Consider the following 20,622-nt stretch of genomic DNA (forward strand, 5'->3'; position numbering starts at 1 on the left):
AAATACAATTAAAAACAGAAAAAGTCCATAAATAAACGTTTTATCATAATATTACAATATAGCAACTGGTCTAAATAGCACACCTCCCCTTTTATGTGAGAGTAAGAGGGGAGTGGAAGAAAAGGAGCTTAAATAGTTCATCGTTATAATAGAGTTGCCTGAAGGGTCGTTTGCGAAGTAAATATACTTCAAAGTGTGTATAAGCCCTATAAACAATATCGGTTTGTAATATTGTAGTGCTGAGTTTCATGGCCGGTTAGCTCAGTTGGTTAGAGCGTCGTGCTAATAACGCGAAGGTCGCGGGTTCGATACCCGTACTGGCCAGGACTGTGTTTTGAATATTGTGCACAGCAATAGTCCTTCGGGGGAGATGAACTATAAATCCTGTCTGGTGATGGTCATAAACAATATACTGCAAATTGTGCCAAGTATTATCAGCTATAGAAATTTGGTATCAGACAATTTATTCCACACAAATCCGTCTTTATCAGACATTTGACGTGTTTTCTTAGCTTATAGGCTACTATTGGTGTATACTCTGTCTCTCAGAGGTTCAACATTCTTTCAAACTTTGTGAGCTTCATTTTGTCATCGTCCTCAGTGCAGCACTCAATCCTCCTCTTGATTAGCTCAGATAGTTGCCTGTAGAAGGTCTGTGCCCACCGGGCTTCTAAGCACTGGACCGATATGTTGCACACTTTGTGGAGAACCGTCACTAACTTCTCGTTGCTGCTGACCTCACACCTTTTGAAGACCCATTGTCCCCACGCTTCCCACATTTCGTCATCTGTGAAGCTCACAGTAATACTGTCTCGGGTGCTCAAGGACTCTGGGTCTGTGTCAGTCAGGTCATTCCATATGGCTCTGTACGGAAAGTAAATCAACAAAAGCTTTAGAAATCTTAGATTGTTGATGTTCGAAATATAATTATTTGTTGAACGTCAGTCACTTACACAACTCTTTTCAGAGGACTTGGGGTCAAGTCACTGAGTGACAGCAGACCTCTGTAGCTCAGTCGGTTTCCTTCCATCCTGTGAAAGCACAATGTTATACATGTTTGCCCTAAACTGTTTATTGATAAGGGCCAGATAATAAGCTGTTCTTGGTGCTCCATTAATAAAATACTTTCTAGTCATATTCTAGGGTCCCACTTTGTCCTTAAAATCCTGTCTTTCCTTATTTCAAACAAGTTTGTCTCATTTTAGGACAAGGCTTCTGCAATTCTCAAATGGACCTGAAGTTCCTGAAAATATTTAATATATATCCATCTTGTCAACTCTCATCAAAACTATTCAAAGACTAGCTTTCAATAATAGGACCCTCAACCATTTACAGGACATTTCCGAAGAATACATATTTTCTTTTGTGGCTTAAATATTATACTGAGCTAGAGTGCATGTTACCAAACAGAAAGTGTATTGGTTGCCTTAACAGTTGACCAAAATAAACAGTATTTTAGTAATTGTTTCGTCTTTGTCAGCTCGCCCTCTGTCTAGAAAAACTTTCAATTCCCCTTGGAATAAGACATTTTGATATATTGACGCGTACCCTCAAACAAAGTTCTTACCACAACTCCTCAAGCGTTTTTTTCACCCGTATAGCACTAGAAAGAACCAGAAGTTCGTCATCACCAATGTTTGACCATCCAAGTCTAAAAGGGGAACAGAGAGTATGAAACATAGTCTGATGGGTGATTCTTTGAGATGTTATGCTCTCATTGTATCTGCTTAGGGTTTGAAATCTCTTATTATACTGCATGTATGCCAAACATTTAATTTTATTTTATATTAACAAAAGCTTTTCAAATCAATGGACATCTTACCCTAGCTGGGTAATATTTTCTGACACCTGCAGCACATCTGCAATGACCTGAACTGTGTCCATATCGAGGTTGTTTTCTCCCAGCCTTAAGAAAGAAACATTTAGGGCAAAAACTACATCATATATACACACATTTCTTAACCGGATTTTGACGTTATTCCTTACAGTCATCAATACTGGGTTTGATGCATACATATTGAAATATTTTTTCACATGGAAGTGCACAGGTTGAAGAACAAAATATAGAAAACTCCATGTGATAGACTAGTGAATTCAGAAACAATGATGCATATGTAAGTTTTAGAACTCACCAAAGACACTCACATCTGAGCAGCAATGGCTGAATATCTCTGAGTGCCTCGCAGTTTACTCCAGTCCCCGTCAGATCCAGCTCTGATATGTTGCCCTTTTTAAGGTTTAGGAAGTACTTGATGGCATTGTAATCCATTTGGGAGAGTGCTTCGTCACTAACATTAATTCGCAGTGCCTTTGGTTGTACCGCCAGGACCAGAGAAGGGTCTTGTTGCTCAAACAGGCAGTGTAAATGGTTTAGGATATGGGCTCCGTTCTCACACAGCATTGTAAGTTCTCTGATGATCCTCTGACGATGGGTTTCTATTTTTTCATTATTGCAACACAGCCCCACATGCCTCGACAGAAGATTAGCATTGCGCTCGGAAATGATTCCAGACAGGAAGCGGTTGAAAAGATCCAGGTGTCCATAGTTGGACCCCTCCGTTGGACCTGCAGTGTACTGAAATGCATCAGGTAAAGGGTGATCAGTCACTGCACAAAAAACTGAGGCAAAGAACTCTTGAACAGTAAGGTGGGCGAATGAGTAGACCTCTTCAGTGCAGCCAGGCTCTTGTGCCACTGTCTTATCCAGAAAGGTACTAACAAGGCTGCATCCCGCCAATTCTGCAACATCTCGGTCGCTGCTGTAGAACAGTGTTTGATGCTCCATCAGCTTTTTGAAGGCCAGTCGACCCAACTTCAGCACAATATCCGACAAGTTCTGGATGGCCCCCGCACTTTCCTCTTGAAGAAATGTGTCGGTTCTTGCTTTAGTGTGAGAGCGCAGCAAGGCCACCAGGTACTGCACATAAATGTCTGTCATTGTCTTGGGGCTCTCTCCACGGACGTCTTTGCTTTCTTTGAGGATGCAGCACACGATGTAGCAAAATGCAGGTATGAAGCACAGTGTGAGCATGAGTTCATTCTCTGACACCACGGTGAACATGCGGTCAGCAAGGGCGCTGTCTTGGAAGTACCGTAAGAAGAAGTCCTGAACTTCCGTCAAGGAGAACCCAGAGATGAGCACAAAGCGGTCGATGCAACCCACGGGGATGTAGTTGATAGCCGCGGGTCGACTTGTTAGCATGACAGAAGCGTCGGGCAGCAGTTCTCCTTGCATGAGACTTCCAAAGATCTCAAGCACCTCTGCATCTTCGTCCGGCTCGGTCACATATACGTCAACATGGCAGCTCCGGTAGTGTTTGAACTCGTCGAAGCCGTCCAAGATGATCAGCAGTTTGTCGTCGTTCGCCATAATGTGATCCAGTTCCTTTGCCAGGTGCCTGTTTTTACGCAACACCAACTCTCGGAAGTTTGTGGGTTTGTCGATCAGATTCAGGTCTCGGAAGGTCATGTGGATGATGAAGTCGAACGCAAGGCGGTCCTTGTTGTCTCCACCGAAATCGAACAGCATTTTCTGCACCAGGATGGTTTTTCCGATGCCGGCCACACCCGTCACCAGAACTTTCTTGACATGGCGCTTCCCGTTTGCAATTGAGAATAGATCGGCCGGTGCGATCTTCCTATGCACCGTTGACTTCTGCTGCAAACATAGACGCTTTTGTCCAAACGTCAGCACCTCGTGTCTTTTGATCTCCAAGCCCAGGTGTCCGTCGACCAACAAAAGATTTACATAGTGTTCGGAAAAAAGGATTTTTTCTCCGTGTCGAGTGTTATAGAAGAGCATGCTCTCACTCCGGCGCTTGAGAACATCTTTGTGCTTTTGTTTGACCTTGTTATACTCTGCAAAAGAAGATAATGTCATTTATAGAACAACCATAATCACTTACATATTTGCCTTGACTGTAACTGAAAATCCCAAGAACATGAACATGTGTTGAACACTATGTATTGGTTATGTGAACAATATAGTTATATTCCAAATATGCAAAGGTTGAGTCAGCGATTCTGGAAGACGTTTGTCATCAAAATCACTATCTGTCAAAATCCGTGAATACCTCCTCACAATCCGCTAATTGTCTGTACTGTGTGTACTGAAAACAAAATTAGGTGTAAATAGACAGCCTATACTCTGTAAACTGTTATGTAAAAAAAGGGGGCCACTATAGCCAACAACATGCTGTTTACCACTGGATGTTTTCTCACAGGTAACAGATCGTGAAAAGGTATTCACTGATTTTGACAAAAAAATTCTCCAGAATTGCTAACTCAACCTTTAACCTAGACATTCCCAGTTATTTTATTAAATGTACCAATTTCAATTCAGAGGCTTGCATACCTACAGACTGAGGCTGTTCTGTTTTGCCTTCTTTGCATTGCGTTGATTGTTCTCGCTGGTCCTGCCTGCTAATTGAGAGAAAAATCGTAGCTGCTTCCTCGCCTTTACACTCCAGGATATCCAAAACTTTTCTTACTCTTGCCCGGGGCCCAGGCTGACAGACCACCTCCTCACGGTCATCCCGAGTAAACACCTCCCAACTCACTAGGGTTTCCAGCAGAGAGTCGATCCGTCCCTCAAGTTCATCCACAAAGGAAACTCGCAGAACCCTGATTGATGTCAAACAAGAATGACAACCATCCTTCTCAACCATAACTGACCCCCTAAAAAGTCCTCAGCACAAGCCATTAAAGTCCAGTAATGAACCTCTGATGATGCCAGTTTTGAATCATAGCCTACACATGCATGTAAACAGGACTTTCTTCCCCTATTTAAGAGTGATCCTCTAAATGCGTAAACATCTTCAATAGCTGAGAGAGAGAGAGAGAGAGAGAGAGAGAAAGAGAAAGAGAATGTGATATGTGCAAAACAGGAACTGAAAACAATGTGTTTAGACTGAACTGCGTCATTGACAGCACACACAGCCTTGAAAGTCTTGTTTTTCTGGTTCATGGTATATTCTCCCATTACAGTAGTATACACCTTTTACGTGTTATTAGAAATGAATGTATAGTTGTGCTATACACCCATATCTTCATCTTACAAGTTTGAGCAATTTGAACTGATGATGCAGTCAGATTGTTATTATGAGAGAGGCAAAATCAAAACAAACAGATCATAAAAGGAATGTATTTGGTTTTATTTAATGATTTAACCTGGCATGAGCAGAGAGCAACACATCAAGTCACCAGCAGAGGGTCCCCATTGCATGCATGTCAGATACCCAAGAAACTGTAGGGAAATGAATACTTAAAAACCCACCACTGACAGTATTTACAAAACTATGCACAAGAACACACATGGAAATAAATAGTTTAAATGACAAAACACATATTTACATAACTTAGGAGCAATAAGCAATATGTTCATGATGTTTTATGATGTTTTCCTCATAAAAATCAAAAAGGCACACCTTAATGAAAAGGCCAATTAGTCTCTGGCTAAGGCATGTCTTGCACTTGAAGATGAAATATTGTGGAACCCAGGATATGATGTCAAAAAGTGCAAACCCTTGTCTATTTTGAATACTAATGTAGGTATGGTACAATAACAATGATCTTGACAAAAAAGTTCCCCAAAAAAAGAAACCAAATTAGAACTATTAAATGCTCACCTCACATTTAATTGTGCTGTAACGTCACAAAGTGGTTAAAGGGATATCGAACAAATATCTTTCCACGAAATACTCAAATCATTAAACAAAATATATAAACTGTAACTTTACAAACAAAAAAAAACAAAAACTCTACAAGCCATGTTCTTAACAAAGACTTGGATGAGTTGAGTGCAAAATAAGTATCTTTTTGTTTTCCAAAACTTGACTTGCTAGTCTGTCATACACCTCCATAGTGCAACCAATGCAAGATGAATCTTTATCAAGTCCTGCTTTGTATTTATTCGGCCAAAAATGCACTTGAAACGCCTGCAATCCTTATTCTGTTTCTCCTTAACTGACTTGAACAGTAACTGTAGCCATCATTGCTAAATGACCCACAATGATATAATCTATTCCCCAGATGGCTGATACCAAATGTGACTGTATATCATTCCTCAAATTGTGTTAGCTATTTCCCATTTACATGTATCATTGTTAGGGTTGCAAAATTCCGGGAATTTTCAAAGTTGGAAACTTTCCATGGGAATTAACGGGAATTTATGGGAATTAACGGGAATTTTGGGAATTAACGGGAATAAACGGGAATTTACTAAATTTAAAGCAACCCAAATGCACTAAATTCTCCTAACTATGTTATTTCAGTCCAGGCAAACGTTCTAGACTGTAAAAAGCAGTTTTTTCAACTAAGTTTTAATATATTTATGAACATTTAATTTAAAATCAGATTTTTTTTTAAAGTTTATTGAGATACCGAACTTGATATCATAAATTGATTTTTACTAGACCAGGTTTACAGAGGCTTAAGCTTTGATTTTAAATATAGTTGGGGACAATATATTTTAGCATAATCTTGACTAAAACAACCAGATTTTATGCAAGTACACTTGGCAAATTGCACATAGCACACATCCTACTGCAGGGGTACTGAGGCCACGTCCCCTACATGCTCTGTGCATTCCTCCATCACATGGTGGGGGGGCATTTGACTTTATTTATTGAATGGGGTCAGACATATGAGTAATAATTTACTCAACATTCATCTTTTTGTTGTTCAGTGAAATTATTCATTGTTCATAAAATAATCAAAACTTGATAAAGTTCTTCTTACAAATAAATCTGTTCAAATGTAATGTTTTTTGATTGTATTATTTTGCATAGATGTCTGCCTATGACCAAACATAGTGTTAAAAAGTTTAGATTTATGGTTGGTTATGAAAAAAAAATCATTTAAATTACCGCCATTTTGTTAATTCCTATAATATCCAATTTTGAATATTCCCAAAATTCCCGAGCGAAAGTTCCCGTGGAAAGTTTCTGGAAACTTTCCGGTAATTTACCGGAAACTTTCCACCCCTTTGCAACCCTAATCATTGTGCTTTTTTTCAGTTTGAAACAAGAGTTTACACATACCTCATTAATGCAATTTAATTAAGAATCAAAACTTTTTCTCAACACTGTTTTGGGAACCATTGCAATAGATATCCAGTGGTTGTCAAAAGCTCTGGGGTCTACCCAGAATCCCTGGGTATGTCAATCAATTAATACAAAAAAAAGTATATAACAATAACACATTTTTGTTTTGTAAGTTAAATTGCATGAAGCTCCTTATGTGGACCATGAAGTGACAGTGCTACAGTAGAACATGGGGCTGCAGCTCTATTGTGCCACGTGAAACTGAAACCAGATGCCTTTATTGTGGAGAGGACGTTAGTCACCAGCACAAGTTCCCCATTCATGATCAATGCGGTCACTGCAAGATTCTATTTATCACACTGGAAATGTATCTTAGCTATTTGTGCTTAATTTAGGGGAACCACTCGGCACGAACTTCAGGCTGAAAAAAAAAGAAGCTAAACTGAAGCCTTCATTAACAGACATTTCACTCCTCTCACAACTTTCAATTTCAACCCACACATGAGGAAAAAAGTAGACCACAGCCACTCCTCCGCACACAGGTATATCCCCAGCCGAGCCTGATCATTGAAGACAGTAGCGGGGCATAGAGCTTTGGAGTGTCCGTTGGCTGTGTGACTTGGCTTCCCTGACCTATCCAGGCTGTTCCCGGCTTGCGGCTCCACCCTCAGGTCTTTCGGCAGGAATGACAGCAGCGGTTCTTAAACTGGGGCAGCGGACAGAGGTCCAGCTGCCGAACCTTCACACAGTACCTCGTGCTGTCTCGACACTCTCCTACTGGAATACACAGAGGCTACAGTTTACAAAACATACTCAATATAAATCCAAGCAATCTATCTATCTATCTATCTATCTATCTATCTATCTATCTATCTATCTATCTATCTATCTATCTATCTATCTATCTATCTATCTATCTATCTATCTATCTATCTATCTATCTATCTATCTATCTATCTATCTATCTATCTATCTATCTATCTATCTATCCCCTGTGAACAGTGTATTGAATGTGTGAGAACACTGATGCATGATCGTTCACACCTTAAATATACTGTTCACAGGAAATTGATTGATATCGCACACATATAACACACACAATCGTACTACATTAATCATACTATACAGCATATAATAAATAAAAGATCATCTTAAAATCAAAATGTTATGTCATCGTGCACTGCGTCACTACTCAGCTTAGAAAACTATTTGTCTCCATGTTCTTGGCATCAGCGCATCTTTTTTCCTCACCTCTGCCACAGGACACAACGTTGCACCGCTGCCAGCTGGGCGGGCGAGGCCTCCACATGCAGTGGTGCTCTCGCGTGGCCTTCCCAGTTCGACTGTGCAGGCAGGTCACCTGACGCGACTGGAAACCGTGGCGACCACAGGTGGCGGTGCACTGCGTCCACGGCCCCACACGCCAATGGAGGGCACAGACCTGCGTGGAGCAATTCTTCACCGAGCTGGGCCTACACACACACACACACACACACACACACACACACACACACACACACACACACACACACACACACACACACACACACACACACACACAGGTTATGTTTTTCATCACTTATGAGGACATTACATAGACTTACATTCATTTCCTGGAGACTTGCCCTAACCATAACCGCTAATTGCCTAACCCTTACCCCTTTCCCTAATCCTAACCATAACCCGGGTCCGCTGCTGGCCGAGGCCCATGGGGGGGACGCCCTACCAACTGAGCTAAGGGCACCCCATAACCTAGAGTCTTCACACTAAAATTTTATTAATATGTTATGGGGACTTGAGTAATACCAGCACCAATGCACACACACACACACACACACACACACACACACACACACACACACACACACACACACACACACACACACACACACACACACACACACACACACACACACACACACACACACACACACACACACACACACACACACACACACACACACACACACACACTTAAAGGAAAGGGTTTAACAGTTTTCAGAAAAAAAACCTCTCCTGAGTGGTTGAATAATTATGATATCCATCATTACCTCTGGAGTCCACTGCACATCCTGTAGGGGACCTTGGTGGCGTTTGTATCTTGGCAGTAAACATGGCGATGCTGTGTGGCCAAACTAGGACCCACACATTGACCATGACACTGAAGGAGGAGATGAAAAAGATTTTAAGTTTATAATCTAAACTATGCCTCAAGATAAAAAAAGGCATTTTGTTTATAGCTTCTCTTTTGAAAACATCCATGCATTGGTTTAAAGATAATGGAATTTTCAGAATGTTTTATTATCATAACAAACTTGAGAAAGGAGGAAGTTAAAAAAGGGAACTTCCCTTACTACAACAAATATGTTTTATTATTTTGTAGAAATGATTAGCAGGGTGCTTCCCCCTTTGATCATTTGGAAACAAATACTTCAGACATATTTTCTTAAGCGCGGGGGAATTTGGCAGGCGAGAAACTACCTTGAATTTACTAACCAAGAACTTGCACGGATAGCTTCGAGGTTTGAATTGCAATTGTTTTTTTTTGCACAATAAACAGCCTACACACGTAGAGAAGCATTTTTTTTTTTTGCATCAATGTAAATAGACTCACCGATCCCCAGTGGGTTGTGGCCCATCTGGCACAGGGTAGTAAGTTACATAGCCTGGTGTTAGAGGGTCTCCTCCCTGTGCCAAGGCAGTGTTGACTCTCCACCTCTGTTGATCTGCCCTCCAGCCCTTTCAAGCAGCGAACAGTCCTGGTCTGGGAGCCACCTCCACAACTGGCTGAGCAAAGTGACCACGGATCCACTCGCCACCTTATCCAACCACACAGGAAAAGTGGACATTTATTTATTAAAAAGGTGCACTATTCAGTTTCAATGGGAGGGGGATTGCAGGTTAGGATTGAAGGGAATGCAGTTAGTTTACAAAACATATTTTCACAACATGTAATTCTAAGTATTGAATTATTATATCATCATAAATCAAAAAATTATTATCTTGAGGCACCTCGGAAAACAAAAAGTAAGACTAGAACATGTTTGGGAACGAAACTGTGGGCCCTGCTGCTGTAAACAACAACAGTGAAACAGTTGCTTTACGGTAGCATTCTAACTTCAAGTTTGTTCATTCAGTTATGAGAATATACCTGATAAAATGTTAATTTCTCTGACACCCAAAGTTACATGGTGTCCTTTAAAGCAAAAAGTACAACTAAAACAGTCTTTTCAATATTCATGTGTCCAACTGGCCAAACGTGTAGTACTAGCAAGGTACCTGAGGGGGCAGGCTTGTCCATGGCACAGCCCAGCTGACTGGCTAGTGTTATTCCTCTCGTTGCAAATAGGGCCATTTGCTCCCATGTCATTAGCTTGGACACAGATTCTTCCTTTGACACCTGAAAATACAATAAAAACTCCATATTTGTGGTCTTAGATATGGCAGAAATCAAAAAGAAGAAATTATTGTTTTTTTAACCTCTATTGTATATTTCTGATTGTATTTGTATTGTAAAGTTTCAACCTCAACTCACGGCCTGAGATACACTAAAAGTCTGTATTTGTAATCAGTTCTCTAGGCATAATTCTTGATCTGCTCACTTAAAAAAGAGTGAGAAAATCAAGTTAAAGGTGGAGTCAGTGATTCTGGAGAATACTTGCTGTCAAGATCACTTTTTGTTAACATCAGTGATATCCCCTCACAAACAGCTACCTGTCCCTTCTGTGTGCGCGCTGAAAAAAATAGCCAGTGTAAACACACAGCCTAGGCTCTGTAAAAATGAGTTTGACAACAAGCGTTCTCCGGAATCGCTGATTCCACCTTACCTTCAGCGTATCTAAATTTCGTCTTTGACATGTACCAAATAAGTCATGGTTTTAAGTCGTGGTGTGTATCTTTAGAATTGGCCCGTGCTTGTTCAGAAACAACCTGGAAAAGAGTTATATTCTCAGGTTCAGTTTCCCTCTAACATCATTCCTATTACTCTGGATAAAAACTCATCTGTTACACATGACCTTCCACTGAGTTCGAATAAAAATATATAAGGGAATTCAGGGAGGAAACGTTTCAGCACTTTTATCCTCTCAGTTTAGATTGGGCAAATGGGGTACAGCAGGCCATTTCATCTTCATGGAAACAATGCCTGGAACCGCTAATTGTTGTCGTATGGGCAGGAAAACTGTGGGATCATCGGGAGCATGGATCGCGACTGATCACGCTCTAGGGAGACGAAAGGACAGCACGCTCCGGACATTCCCCATCAGTGACTCAGCCAGATGAGCCGGTAGAGTATGTTGTATCTGTGTCTGTGTGGTTAGGCCTGTGTGTGTGTTCCTCAGTTGAAAAGAATGCCTTCCCAGAATCTCTCAGACTGAACCACAAAAGAACAACACATAATACTTTAAACTACGCTACATTAAATTATATTAGGAAAAACTCAACTTGACATTAAGCTAAAACTGTAGAGCTGAAGAAACTGTTTTTGGTAATGTTTTTTTAGTATTGGCTTTTTACAGTTTTCACTGAAGCATAAATCAGAGTTAAAAGGAATCTTTAGAGGTGCTTGTGTGCCAATTCTCAGATTACTTACTTACTAACCCTAACCTTAAAGGTCCACTATGTAACGAAACATTTGACTTTCACAGACTTTCTCTGTTGCCTAAAATAAGATGGATTACAACTAAGTGGGACAACTTGAGAAGTTAAATTAACCTATTAGCTAGCAAGAATCAATGTTTATTTGAACATGCTTTCAGCAATACTGTGTCTTTGTGGGCCTTACCTGTTGTCTGCAGCCAGGATGAACGAGAAGTAGATCCAAGCCGGTTCCTAGCAGTGCAGGTGTACAGACCCTCATCTAGCTTGCTTGGAGACCGGATCCTCAGTGAGCCGGTGGGCAACAGGCCTACTCTGCCAACACATAGCCAACGGAAACGCTCAATCTTTGACAATCCTGTCACAGAGAACTTAATCATTCTTGTGTTTGTTAAAGCCTCTGGAAACCTGGTCTAAAATAGAACAAATCAATACTGTATAATATGATATCAAAGTTGGGTGTCTCAATATGCTTTTAGAGATATATGATTGAAAATGAATGTTCATAAATAATATAAAACTTAGTTTAAAAAAAACATATGTTTTACTGTTTAGAGTAGACCATTTGACCATGGCTCCATGGCAACAGCCATTGTTTTTATAGAATGTTCAGGCAGAGAACTGCCGTGATTGGTTCAAAAATACTTATTGTGTAATAAGAACCATAGCAAAGGCCGCCTCATCTAAACCAAATTTCTGTCAAGTTTATCAAACTTAAATGACAATGTTTTTAATGTGGATTGATAAATATGCCCAACTCTTTTCAGATGCTTTACTACCGTGCAACTAATTACAAAGTAAGAAAGGTTTTGTGGATTAAGGTCTTGCACAAAAAGTAACACTAACGGGTGGTTATTACCTGCTGTTGTAGTGCAACTCTTTTCCATTCTTTGTCCATCTTTGGGACGGTTCAGGGTTCCCCACAGACTCACACCTCAGCTCCAAACTAGCAACAGGTTTTTGCAGCAGAACTGGCACCCCCACATTGACTGTTATTTCAGACGACGGCACCACTCCGACCTTGCGGGACCGTTGGATTATCAGCGGACTTCTTGGCCTGGACGTGTGGGCCAGGATATTTGGTTTGTAAAGGAGGGGCCCTTGTGTGGAGGATTCCGCGCTCTCCGTTGGATGGAGAGTAGACTCGTTGGTTTCACCTTGTGTCGTAGTGAGTTCACTGAGAAACTGTGCGATCAGTCGGTCCCTCCGTGGTCCTTCGAGGACTCCAGAAAGGTTGTCCATTAGCTCATCTAGCCGTTGGGTATCAGCGATGAGCATGAGCAGGTTTGAACGTTCTGAGTTTGCTCTTTCCTCCTCCAGGGACGAGTGGCTCTTTTCACTGGGTTGAGTTGGTTTATCAGCCATGTCTTTTTGGTCCTGGAGAGAGCCTTTGAGCAGAAGCATATGCTCAACAATGTTGTCGTATTGGTTGAGGGAGATGGGTAGCTGCTGAACTCTTTCTCCTGTCGTTGTGGTAACATCTGGCTGTCCAACCTTTTGTCGTCCACCCGCGAGGAGCCGAGACTCGGGAACAGAGAGCTTGTGCTTGCTGCCAATGACCTGCAGGACAAAATGTTCTTGTGCCTGACCCGCAACGCATGTGTATATCCCCGCATCGGATGCGCGAATCTGCTGAATCTTCATGCATCCTTGTGATGTCATAGAGAGGTGTGGGAGACCGACCAATGGCTTCCCTTCTTTCAGCCATCGGATGTGGCCCTTGCGGAAGTGACGGGTTGGACAGCGAAGGACCACAGTTGTCCACGGTAGCAAGTAGGCATAGCCTCCCACTACCAGGTGTAACTTTTTGCCCTTTCTCCACTGGATATACACCTTTCTCTTTGCCAGTATGGTGGGATTGGGCTTGACAGAGTCTGTAAAAGGAAATTGACATGACAGTTTGTCAGGACAATTTTTGAATTTGTTAATTTCAATTAATTTGCATTGACAAAAAATTACTACATGATTGGCTTTTATTACATTCAAAAATGATTACGTTATTGTGGTTGTAACGCTATCGGCCGTATCGGCATCTCAGCAGTGCAAATTGAAATAATTGACAAATGAAAAGATAAACAGAGGGGTCTCTTACTCTCACAGGGCGTGACAGAACATTGTCGGATTCTGGTGGGCCGGGCAATCATGGAACAGTTCCCAGGGTCAACGTTCCAAAGTATCCCATCTGCCCCTTGTTTTCTACACACTGACTGTAGTCTCTGAATGCCATTTCCACAAGTCAATGAACACTAGAGAAATAAAATGAATATTGTAAAATATGATTATAAACAGACTGTAGATAGTTATACTCGTAGCATTGAATTTTGACCACTTTAAAAAGGCCTTGAGTAAAGCCTACCTGGGACCAGTCAGTTGTTACCCAGTGAGGTGGGCATTCTTGCTTAGAACAGGGCTGCCGGTTTGCGGGGCTCTTGGAAGGGCAGAAGGTGTCGGGCAGTTCCATGATGCTCCCATCTGCCAACCGCTGTTTGCACAGGACCTGCCTCCTTTGAAATCCTCCCCCACAGCTGTGGGAGCACTGCAGTGACAAATACGTACATAAGGGCCAGGGCTTAAAATAGCGATATGTACTTGATGCTTAAATGTGAAGTCAGTGATTCTGGGGAATGCTTGTTGTCAAAATCAGTGAATACCTCCTCCACTACCTGTAGTGTGTGCACTGACAAAAAAACAGTGTTCATACACATCCTAGTCTCTGGCAACGGGTATGTTGCTGGCTACGGTGGACCCCCCTTTTTACATACCCTTTCTTTACAAAGCCTAGGCTGTGTATTGACACCAGATTTTTGTTTTAGCACACACACACACACACACACACACACACACACACACACACACACACACACACACACACACACACACACATACATACATACATACGGACAGATAGCGGATCGTGAGGAGATATTCACTGATTTGAACAAAAACTAATTTCGTCAACAAACAACGTTCTCCAAAATCACTGACTCCGCCTTTAAGTGCAGTACCCAGACGTCTATAGTGGGGTACTTCATACATGAGATGATTTACCTGTCCCCAGTCACGTGTGTCCCACATAGGAGGGCAGTCAAAGCGGTTGCAGGCTTGGACAGGACTGGGTGTTGGCTTCTGACAGTCTTCCTCCCTCAGAACCTCAGTGCGGTTGCTGTCCCGAGAGGGCCGGTGAGTGCAGGCCACAGTGCGGGTCATCAGACCCACTCCACAGGTGGCAGAGCAGGAACTCCACGCCCCTGTATCCCACCTGTCAATACAATGTCTATCATCAAACCACTGTATGTCATGGTCAACGATGTGTAACAAGCATCATCATTTTACATTTTCAACTCTTAAACTATGCCGTCCCTGATTAATCATCCATACAATCTCCCATTATCCGATCTATCAAAGGAATGCATTGAGGAGTAGTTCATTCAAAGTGTAAGGTGCTGTTTCTTCATCCCAGGAGGGGGACACTCTTGCAGTCTTGAGAATGTGGGAATTCATGAAAGTGAATAGAGTTAAAAAGACGAAAACGATTGATTCATGGGGCCGGATCTTGGCAAAGAAACATTAAAAATCTCCCACTGAATTGAGTGATATTTCAGATATCTCTATGGTATTCCTTTTTCATTTGCATTTTCCCTCCGTGGACCAATATTCATTTTGTTATCCGAGACTATTTCTCGCAGGGAGATCAATACAGTATCAACGTTTGCTGAGCTTTTTTGATTCCAATCTTGAAGCGATGTGGCATGTGTCTAACTGGTCTCTATGCCTCTAGAAGGAACCCTCAAAGCTTTGGCAAACATGGCAGCGACTTTACTTCTCGCTTGACAGATTAGGCGATATTTCAAAAACCATTCATATTTACTCAAGGTTCCGGGGACTGAGGAGAATTGGGAATTAAGCTTGTTTCTGGAGCGGTACTGTACTCAAAGCCAAATCCGATGGCTGTTTCCCTTCAGAGCGAACAGTATCCAATGAGTGTAGCTTAATATGGGAGGGTGAGGAGGCCTCAGGGAGGGACGCAATGGGCCAAAGGAAACAAGTCCAATACAGCGTTTGTTGTGCCTGAAAACAAGACTCAAGGCCTGGAAAAACAGGCAAGGGCAGGCTGCAAGCCGCTGGGTTTTCTGACAAGAGTGTGAGTGGTAGAACACCGACACTGCGCATGGTGTTAACTTGAAACGTGTGGCTGCACCGCAAAAATCCGCTCACCGTTTAGCCAGGGCTCAGTTATTATTATATTAAAAAACATGCGATTATGCAAGTTTAGCTATTCAGGTATTCCATTTTGAGGAATTTTGCGTGATCTATCTACAGAGACACTGTTCGTATTTGCAATTTCACATTTAAAAATTCCAACATTGTTCATCCATTGTATTCCAAATTGAAGCCAAATGGATGATACTTTGGGGAACTAAAAAAATTACTGCAACACTTCGACTAAAACTTTAATGCTGTAGGCTACATTCCTACCAAAACAATGCTATAACAGCGACCTGCTAAAATCAGTACTGTTAACATTTTTTTTTTGTGATTTCTTCACCTTTTGGGCAGCTCAGAATCAGAAAAGTTGAAGATTTTCAGGAATTTTCATTGTTCCAAATCCTAACTCTACTTCCAAGAAGCCTCTAATGAGTAGCACATCCATGGTTTCCCAGAAAATGAATCCCTTCCATTTCTAACACTCAATGAACCTTCCTTAGTTTAGCTTTTAAACCTTTCAAAGACATACACAGTACCCAGAGGATGAATCTGTACTTATCTGGTGTCTGACTGACTTTTCTCATAGCACCACAATCCGGCCAACCCTTACCCTCAGGTCAAATAAAATAAAAATATGAATGCTATGTGATCAATAAAGTTTGAACCTTTTTGCTACGGTAGCTTTTCTAAAAGGGAATGCTTCCTACAGCCTCCTCCGACGTCTCAGTGCTGCACACGACCACTGAACCTCCGAGGACAATTTCTCATCTCAGTCAAGCAGGTACAGCTGCCACTGACACATAATCCCTATTGTGTGTGATTGTGACCAGGCTCCACAAGCTGTCCTTACTGGCTCCATTTCCTGCCCTCCCTGACACCGACCATCCATCACTGTCATTCTGCTTCAGTATCAAATGGTGATTTAATTGGCTCAACTTAAAGCCGGGAGGGATAATGTAGTGGATTAGAAAGGATTTTGAACCTCTTTTGTACACAACCAGTGATTAGCGGAGATGAATCGATTCAGCAAGATTGTGTTGTGGTGATAGTCTGAGCGTTAAGCAGTTCCAGGTGTAGCAGAAGGCAGTGATGCATCAGGGCTGTAGGAAATGGCACATGTAAGTCCCAGCTGTCTATATTGCATTTTTTTGGGGGGGTAGGGGTAGGGGGGGGTTCAGTCTTGGCAAACTAATAAAGAGCAGAGCCAGATTCCGTCCTGTTTTTAATTAATATTTTTCTTCTAGAACGCAGCCAAATCCCCCCCCCCCCCCCTCCCGTTTTCCAAAACCAAATTTCCTCCTAATGTTTTACTGCATCAATCAATCAAGTGTATTTCATTGTTGGTGCACAGAACCATTTTAATCAATGTCTAAAATGAAATGAAATGTTTTTTATTTATTTTTGTTTTCTGGACGTTAGCGTATACCTGGGTGGGCAGGGCTGGGTTTTGCAGTCTTGGAGGAGTTGCGGTGGCCGACCGGAGCTCACACACAGGTTCTGGTCTGCGGCCTCTCTGGTTTGCTTGTTCAGGCATATCACCACAGCCTCCTGCACTCCTGTAGAAATGAGACAATATTGCGCAGGGTTCAATCATAAACGTTTTTCAGCTTTTTATTCAAAATGTGTGAATACACACATTCTCACTCTCTCAAAACATATTGTTCTAGTTACATTCATCTCTTACATTGTATCATCCTCACATATTTATGGAAGCACAGAATATTACAAGCAGACGTTTGCAGTGAAGAAACCCAGATATTAGGCCTCTCAATGAAAGTCTAATGTGGCACACAATGAACTTCAAAACGGCTTGGCTTTTTCTGAAGCTCTGGTCTGAACTGTGGATAAACTTAAGAGGGTGTGATTGTCGGGTCACGTTAAAAGCAACGTAACGTAAATCTGGGAGTCTGCTTCTTATGTTGGGCACAATAACAGTGAAGCGAGCAACTTCAAACGCCACAGTGGTGTGATGGTCCACAGGAACGCAAGCTTTGGGGTGTGTGTGTGTGTGTGTGTGTGTGACATCCGATACCATTCTGTAATCATCCCTGAATGGGAATTTGTTGGGTTTGGGTGAGAGTGGGCGCACACACACACACACACACACACACACACACACACACACACACACACACACACACACACACACACACACACACACACACACACACACACACACACACACACACACACACACACACACACACACACACACACACACACACAAAGCCTGTGTGCAGAAATTACGTAACACTTTCAGACATAAGCACACAGACACACTATTCAGGCGACATACAGGCTTGGATGTGGAGGTAGGGGGAGATTAAAGTGGGCCTCTATGAATGTTGGCAGGATGTTTGGGAAAGCTGTCTCTGTCTGGCGCAGCCCTCACTGCCGCCATGAGAGTCGGTGACGTTTTGACCTTTAGGGGTTAAAATTGGTATTCCATCCATTACCACCCAATATCACATAACTGACTTGGACTTCAAAGCCGAGTGTGGCATGGCTTTAGTCATCGACTGACATGAGGTCACAGGTTACTGCTGTGACTGTGCATTTGAAATACAAAAAAATGAAATGGGAAACGTTCAGCGACGATGACAGAGTAGGGTTTCCCTTCAAGATATAATGATTTTTCTGTGTTTATACAATAAAGGAATATCATGTGATGGGTTTATTGTAAGATCTAACGGACTCTTAACAATGTCTTTGGTTGCATCAGCATGGCTTTAGGGATGGCAATATTCACACCGTTTTGGCCTCAACAATTTCTAGATGGTTTACCACTAAATTTTGCACATACATTTAAAGTCTCCAGAGGCACTTTAAACCTACATGTAGACAAAGGGACTCGGACCGGCCCACTGCACCTATAGCAACATTTCAGTTTACAGAGCCTAGGTTGTGTATTAACACTAGATTGTTTTTACAGTACACACACTAGTGGATGGTCAGGAGATATTCACTGATTTTAACAAAAAGTGATTTCTACAACGAGCGTTGTCCAGAATTGATGACTACATTTCATCTGGGTACATTGCTGTACTTCCTAGTTCTATTGCTTTACTGTCTGATATCAGAGAGGTCAATAACGATCATTCCTACCTCCTCCACAGCTCTCGGAGCACTCCGTAAAGCCCTCATACTCCCAGTCGTGCAGTTCTTCTCTTCTGGGTGTCTCCTCTTCCTCCTCCTCCACCTCCTCTTCCTCTCTTCCTTTGCCCAGGACACCAGAGCAGGGGTTGCGGTAGCAGGGCTGCCTCGTAGCAGGTTTGAGGCCCTCACACTCGTCACTGGGCAGGTCAGCAACTGTCTGGGAGAAGGAGAGCATCACCTGGCACTTGACGGAGCGTAGCTGGGTCCCCGCACCGCATGTCCTGCTGCAGGGCTGCCAGGGACCAGGGATGAAGCTGCAGACCAAAGAGAGAGCCAGCAGGCATGATTAACCCGCACGCATACAATTATAACCAATATGCTTTTCATTTGGTTAGTGTACTTCACATACCTATGAAAAAACAGGCTTGGAAAAGCAGTTGCATTTTTGATTTGCCTCAGAGTCATTTACTGTTAAGATCATAAACTCACTAAGCATTTCTGAAATGCAGTTCTGCTGTGGTTAATTGAACAGCTGTGAGGCATTAGGGGGAACAGGCGGTCTTGGATAAACGGCTTTCATGCGCATCCTTTCCTCGTCTTTGAGATAAATGAGAGAAGGAAATACTTGGAGATCATCAGCGTACGTGGATATCCAAAGGCCTGTCGGGGTCGGCGGAGAGTTAGGACTCAAGAGGCTGAACTGTCAACCCTTCAATGTAACATAGGTCAAATAAAAAGCAAAACTGGAAAAGTGTGAGACAGGAAGATGTTTGAATCCTGCTTGATCTTGAGATTAACTCGATACTCTCGATGAGAATTGAACTTTTTAATGAATGCACACTCACACAAACAAAAAGGCTTCAAAGACAGTTCGTCTGACATGGCAACATTTTGCTTTGCACGAGGGGTTGTGCAAGCAATATATACACTGAAATTGCAATCGACCCCGCAGACCGTCGGAATTAGCATTGAATGTCACAATGTTATGAATGGCGATGCTTTGCTTAGAAAATAAGGGAATTAACTACAAATCCATTGATCCGAAATGAACAAAACAACCTGACCGAGCTTAATGATTTCAAATTCCCACCACTACATCAAATGGAGTAACTTTTCTGTTTGCTCTTTTGTATTGTTTTTATTCCAAACGGGAATTTGATTGGTAGAAAAATTGTTTCTGAACCCAGGTCAGTCAAGCCAACATTGGCAACCATGTGTTTGCCCACAGCATGCTTTATCGGGTGTACACGTATCCCCATAGAGGCATGAACTACTGACATTGTAGAACTCTTCCTTGTTTGAGCAGCAGGGTGACCACAACACAAACGCACCCCGCTGCTTTATGAGATGCCTCGATAAAGAGCTCATAATTACGGCAGAGTTGGCTCTCCGCAAGTGCTCAAGGACTCATTGCGTTCAGCACAAACAAAGCAATCACCGGCATTGAGACGTTGGAACACAGGCAACAAAGTCAACAAGCAAACCCACAGAAATGTTTATCTTCATGCGCAGTTTGAGTACATCTGTCGGTTCAAAAACAATCTTGATTTCATTCACGGACGAAATAAAAACCCATTTTACTGTAACATCCGCCAAAGCCCCCAATGTTAATCATATCAATTAAATTTGCATCAGTGGAATATTGTATTTACTCATGGTGGTGGTACGGTGAGAATTTTTT

At 42.2% G+C, this 20,622-nt stretch overlaps 2 protein-coding genes across 2 annotated transcripts in view; both read right to left on the reverse strand.

The window, feature by feature from the left end:
• Nucleotides 1-545: 545 nt before the first annotated feature.
• Nucleotides 546-4,667, reverse strand: LOC307269429 (NACHT, LRR and PYD domains-containing protein 3-like; the record flags this gene model as incomplete). Its single annotated transcript, XM_080052397.1, has 6 exons — nt 546-864; nt 954-1,031; nt 1,568-1,651; nt 1,823-1,906; nt 2,133-3,858; nt 4,355-4,667. 6 exons carry the CDS (start codon nt 4,665-4,667, stop codon nt 546-548), a joined length of 2,604 nt encoding a protein of 867 aa, XP_079908523.1.
• A 465-nt stretch (nt 4,668-5,132) lies between these two features.
• The window catches only part of LOC307269430 (ADAMTS-like protein 1), a gene marked incomplete at its 5' end in the record, with an annotated part of 96,575 nt that continues 81,085 nt past the window's right edge, over nt 5,133-20,622 (reverse strand). Inside the window, 12 exons of the mRNA XM_080052398.1 lie at nt 5,133-7,820; nt 8,295-8,515; nt 9,095-9,204; nt 9,658-9,862; nt 10,323-10,443; nt 11,827-11,954; nt 12,499-13,513; nt 13,732-13,885; nt 13,996-14,175; nt 14,688-14,898; nt 17,272-17,401; nt 18,951-19,255. Of these exons, the coding sequence (XP_079908524.1) occupies nt 7,711-7,820; nt 8,295-8,515; nt 9,095-9,204; nt 9,658-9,862; nt 10,323-10,443; nt 11,827-11,954; nt 12,499-13,513; nt 13,732-13,885; nt 13,996-14,175; nt 14,688-14,898; nt 17,272-17,401; nt 18,951-19,255 (2,890 nt within the window). The 3' untranslated portion in view covers nt 5,133-7,710. The remainder of the gene's footprint in view (nt 7,821-8,294; nt 8,516-9,094; nt 9,205-9,657; nt 9,863-10,322; nt 10,444-11,826; nt 11,955-12,498; nt 13,514-13,731; nt 13,886-13,995; nt 14,176-14,687; nt 14,899-17,271; nt 17,402-18,950; nt 19,256-20,622) is intronic.

The sequence above is a fragment of the Ammodytes marinus genome, assembly GCF_949987685.1.
Source record: "Ammodytes marinus genome assembly, chromosome: 23".
NCBI classification, from domain to species: Eukaryota; Metazoa; Chordata; class Actinopteri; order Uranoscopiformes; family Ammodytidae; genus Ammodytes; species Ammodytes marinus.